At 37.3% G+C, this 5,426-nt stretch overlaps 1 protein-coding gene across 2 annotated transcripts; it reads left to right on the top strand.

Moving 5' to 3' along the window:
• The first annotated feature begins 1,538 nt into the window (after window positions 1-1,538).
• Ubqn (ubiquilin) lies at window positions 1,539-5,131 on the top strand. Of its 2 annotated transcripts, none has more exons than XM_017618307.1 (4): window positions 1,539-1,849; window positions 2,270-2,945; window positions 3,016-3,765; window positions 3,885-5,131. In XM_017618307.1, exons 1-4 carry the CDS (start codon window positions 1,751-1,753, stop codon window positions 3,959-3,961), a joined length of 1,602 nt encoding a protein of 533 aa, XP_017473796.1. In that variant the 5' UTR covers window positions 1,539-1,750; the 3' UTR covers window positions 3,962-5,131. The 2 variants fall into 2 exon arrangements, with proteins under 2 accessions (XP_017473796.1, XP_017473797.1); XM_017618308.1 differs by lacking the exon at window positions 1,539-1,849 and adding an exon at window positions 1,884-2,187.
• The last annotated feature ends 295 nt before the right edge of the window (window positions 5,132-5,426 follow it).

The following is a 5,426-nucleotide window of genomic DNA, read 5'->3' as shown; positions in this document are numbered from 1 at the left end:
AGTTTAAAAAATATTTCAGGCTACATTTTATTTCGTGTAGTAGATGAGATATTAAAACATCGGTAAAACATGATGTATCGTTTTTATAACCGATGTTTTTTGACATCGATGTTTGTTGCGGGAACATCGATGTTTTTAAGAGCATCCCTAACTGTATGGGCGAATAAAGGCTGGTTTTCATTATGTCATATTTTGACAACAAAATTTTTGAACATATTTTGACACAACTTTCTTTCCTTTATCCCTATTTTTACCGATGAGATTATGGGCCAAAAACTTACAAATAGCCACTTTAACAGCGCATGTACACGCCTGAAGGCCTATTATGATCTAAATCAATCAAAAGACCATTTTTTAGTCTCATTTGACAATTTGTTTTCACTTATTTGACCGCAAATGCCATTTAATTTGACTTAGTGAAAATAAGCGTTAAGATTAATAGAAAAAAATTACGAATTTGAGGATAGCTAAGTAAAGTGTTAATTTTTCGTAGTAGCTGCTCTAAAAACAGTGTAAGATGTTTAAGATAATACTTAATATGACTTTTTTAAATTCTTCCTTTTGACCTCTTTTCTTTCGAATTGTTTATTCTTCAAAATGAAAGCGAAGCTTCTCGCGTGCCTACAAGTAAATATATTAGCACGGTAAAGGAAAAAGACTAAAAATGCATCTGATCAAAAGATGATTGTACCTAAAATCTAGTGGCTGTACCTAATGTACCTTTAAGTCATCAAACGTCGGAAAAAGGTACAATTGTACCTACTTTTTCATCCCTGATCCGATAACACCACCTTGTATAAATTCGCCTTGATTTTGGCTAAGCAGTTACTTAATTTTATATTTATTGGGGAAGAGCCATTTCGCTTGGTTTGTCAAGCCGCTTGCGTTGTGTATTGCGCTCTTAATTTCAGTTGCAGTTACACATTGCAATTTTTATTTCCGAAAGTGATTTCTGCAAATCGGCAAAAAGGACTTTCTGACTGTTTAAGCTTAGTATCCAGCTCTTAAGAAAACGGTCAAGAAAAAATTGCCATTATTTCGGGTGTGTGCCCAAGGAATTTTGACATTTTTGATAACGCACAGCCTGTTGCCTCACTCTTTCCTCAAGAAATAATGGAACGGGCATATATTTCTGTTGCAAACCTGGGTTGCCTTGTGCTCTTTTTTCACAAAAAACTTTAGAAAACCGTAGTAGAAAGCGTACTAAATTTCTGAAGAACTGCGTACTGCCTTAAGGAAATTTGACTCAAGAAAATTTCTTAGCCATTTCTTGTACGTCATTTTATATGGAGTTTTTGCTTTTCTTAAGAGCTGGATACTAAGCTTTACACGGGAAAATATACTTTAGATTTGGCAAAATGCGTAGAAACCGCGCTTGCACTGCCAAAGAACGTACATAACAAGAAGGTTATCTACGTTCTTTGTATATATGTACCAAAGAAGATTTACGTTCTTTGTTTCCATTACAGTCTCATTTTTCAACACTGCCACAGCCAATACAACCCTGCATTTTTCATGCAAGCATTTGCTCGCAAAACGAAATGCAACTCTGTTTCGTTAATTTTTTCTCGTTGTGTGTGTTGCACGAAAGTGACGAATTAGTTTTTAATTGACAAAATTTTTCAATCTTTAATCTTTGAGAATTCCCGCAACATTTTTGCAAAATAAAAACTGGAATTTTTTTAAAATCTAACAACAAACGAAAATCGAAGGGAAAATCATTGCAAAGCTTTAAAAAAACTCGATAAAAATGGCAGAAGGAGGTAATAACAAGCGCATCGTTGTCAACGTAAAAACGCCGAAGGAGAAGAAAACAATCGAAGTGGATGAAGATTCTGGAATTAAGGAAGTGAGTGTTCTTTTCAGCTTAGCTTAATTTGAAGTAATTTAAAGATTGCCTAATGCATTTGAAGCCAGCACCGCTGCATAAATACCACATGTGACACTGCCGCCATAGTTTTATGACATTGCGTTAGTACAAATTCTCGTTGGTTTCGTATGCGTGTTAGCAGGTGATTGGCGCAGAAGGTTCGAGCGAATGTAAGAATGCATAATTTTAGGAAATTTACAATTGCATCGCTGTTCAAAAGGCAGACGCAGTGGCGCAACCATGCATTCTTGTTGGTGCTGCGTCACATGTGGTTAAATTTGTGTTTATTGTTGGTGGTTGATTAATGCGGCAACAAGGTATGCATATAGTTAGTTATTGGTCCAAAAGGAAACAATTTTCTTTCCGGCGACGTGCGCTTTCAATGATTATCTCTTTCAGTTCAAGCAGTTGGTAGCACGAAAATTTGACTCTGAACCCGAACAACTAGTGCTGATTTTTGCCGGCAAAATCATGAAGGACAACGACACACTAAGGACGCACAACATAAAGGATGGCCTGACGGTGCATCTGGTGATCAAAGCTCCTACACGCGGAGCAGAGCCAGCTCCCCGACCAGCCGCTGATGTACGTCAAACACCATTCGGTCTTAACCAACTAGGCGGGTTGGCTGGTATGGAGGCTCTGGGCGCTGGTAGCGGCTCTTTCATGGACTTACAAGCACGCATGCAAAGCGAATTGTTAAGTAACGGCGATATGCTGCGCTCGGTGCTGGACAATCCACTCGTGCAGCAAATGATGAATAATCCGGAAATTATGCGATCCCTCTTCACTTCGAATCCCCAAATGCAGGACCTAATGCAGCGCAATCCGGAAATTTCGCATATGCTTAATAATCCCGAGTTGTTGCGGCAGACAATGGAGCTGGCGCGCAACCCATCCATGCTTCAAGAGTTGATGCGTTCGCACGATCGCGCTATGTCTAATTTAGAATCAGTACCAGGTGGTTACAATGCGTTGCAGCGCATCTATCGCGATATACAAGAGCCAATGCTGAATGCAGCAAGCGATTCATTTACGCGCAATCCCTTTTCCGGACTTATGGACGGCTCTGGCGGTACGTGTAGTAAACGCAGTTACTTTTTCTTATACATACATGTATAACTTGTTTATCATGCTTCTTTTAGGTGCAAATAATCCTCAACAGGGCACCGAAAATCGTCAACCGTTGCCAAATCCATGGGGCGGTACAGGTAATGCTAGTGGCAGCGCTGGTGGTAACTCTGCGGATGGCGCCAATCCAGACTTGCCGCCACGTGGTATGCTCAACACGCCCGCCATGCAGAGTCTCATGCAGCAGATGGCCGAAAATCCGTCTTTAATGCAAAACCTTTTAAATGCTCCATACACGCGTTCCATGATGGACGCCATGTCACAGGATCCCGAAATGGCATCACGTCTATTGAGTACCAGTCCATTATTGGCCAATAATCCGCAACTGCAAGATCAGGTGCGTCAAATGATGCCACAGTTCCTCAATCAAATGCAAAATCCCGAAGTACAGAACATGTTGACAAATCCGGAAGCTCTAAATGCAATAATGCAGATACAGCAGGGCATGGAACAGTTGCGTTCGGCAGCGCCGGGTCTAGTCGGTTCGTTGGGCATACCACCACCACCAGCTGGTAACACTGAGAGCTCAACCGGTACGACAAACTCGACCACAAATACCACTAGCGCCGGAGGTGACGCTAATCGCCCGGCCACAGCACCTGGCGGTGGACCGAATCCCCAGCTCTTCAATGATTTCGTTTCGCGTATGTTGAACGGCATGAGTATGCAGACGGACAATTCACAGCCACCAGAAGTGCGCTATCAGTCACAGCTGGAACAATTGGCCTCAATGGGATTCGGCAATCGGGAAGCCAACTTGCAAGGTGAGTGACCAATCGACAATTTCGAAGCGAAAAAGTTTTTTTTAATATATGCTAAACTTTTTTCGAAAATGCAAATGAAATATACATATATAATTATCGTGGCATTTTTTTTATTGCAGCGCTAATTGCTACTTTTGGAGACATCAATGCTGCCGTGGAGCGGTTATTGGCACTTAATCAGTTATCTTTAAGTTAACATCCTTAAACAAAATGCTATTGTTTATTTAATAAATACACGAAATTTACAACAAAATTCAAAAACAGCTGTTGCTGCTTCTACTTCTGCTGCTAAGTAGACGGCCTAGAGACATAATCCTTTTCGCTTTTCCCTCAAAATTTAAACAAATGTCCCAGCAAATTTACGAAAGTGAAACAAAACTAAACAGCATTGCTAAAATTATAACCTGTTTGCTTGGGACCGCGGGTAAATTCCGTGAAATTACATACCTAAATGTTTACCAAAAGTATAAAACTAAAATACTGAGGATTCATAAAACAGAAATAAAGGGTACAGAGCGAAACAATTATTACCTAGCATGAATAATTGGCACAAAGGGAGGATTAAAAGTCATTAATTTGTAATTTTACTGTTCTTTGCGAGGTATTTAATAGTCAAGTTCATTGAAAACCTTATGGAATTCATTTGATTAAGACAATTGTTTGAAAGCATTTAAGAACTTTAATTGGCTTGTAAAGAACAATAATAAAAACACAAAGTATTTGCACAACGCCAAGAGTAAAGAAAGACTCGCAGGCTCGTTCTGCAATTCGTAAGCTTTAAAATCAGTGCGAAGTTTTGGAAATTACTCTTGGTATTGTTGAACAAATTGTTTTGTCTAATTTATATAAGCTTAAGTTTTTGAAAATAACAACACATGTTCAATGAATTGGACTATTAAACACCTAAGCTATATAATTTAAAAAAAGTAACAATTAAAAATAAAACATTCAATTATACTTTGCATTCATATTCCAAATCTATTATTCCAATATTAAATACTTTTTTTAAATCCCTTGAATTTTTTTCTTAGTTATTAAAAGTCGATATTCATATGAATATTCATTAACATAATTGTAATCTTCTCTTGGTGATTTTACATATAAAAATGGATATTGAATAAGTAGTTGGAAAAATTTGTGTCGGAGAGAAAATTAAACCAAACAAAATAAACTGGTTAGGGCTTAAATAGTGTGTGATGTCAGTCAGAAAATAAATCAGAAGGCTGACAAATTACAGTCATACATATTACATTTACTACTACTATTATATAAAAAAAAATCTATGATGCAAAAACTACAAAATTTGATTATTTCATTCTTTTTACACTTAAGAATTTTATGAGTATCTTATATTCTTTTATAATTATTTACCGTGCATTGTATACTCCCAACTATTATTATTTAGCTTACAAAATTACATAGCTACATGTGTGCGATAATACAATACATACCAAACGGCAAACATACGTCGTACATGCTACATATTTACATGCCGGTATAGTTTAACAAGAAATTAAATGAAAGGAAGAGTAATTTTCAGTAAACACAAACAAAAGAATGGGAGGGTTCCGAATAAAAAGTTTAATTCAAAAAGATATGTATAAAAAAAAAATTTAATTATATTAGAAATGAAACAAAAACATCCTAAAATTACAAACATA

The sequence above is a fragment of the Rhagoletis zephyria genome, unplaced genomic scaffold (genome assembly GCF_001687245.7).
Source record: "Rhagoletis zephyria isolate East Lansing unplaced genomic scaffold, Rhagoletis_zephyria_1.1 Rzeph_scaffold_01600, whole genome shotgun sequence".
Lineage (NCBI taxonomy): Eukaryota > Metazoa > Arthropoda > Insecta > Diptera > Tephritidae > Rhagoletis > Rhagoletis zephyria.
The sequence above is the reverse complement of the archived record's forward strand: the minus strand, read 5'-3'. Positions and strand labels throughout refer to the sequence as shown.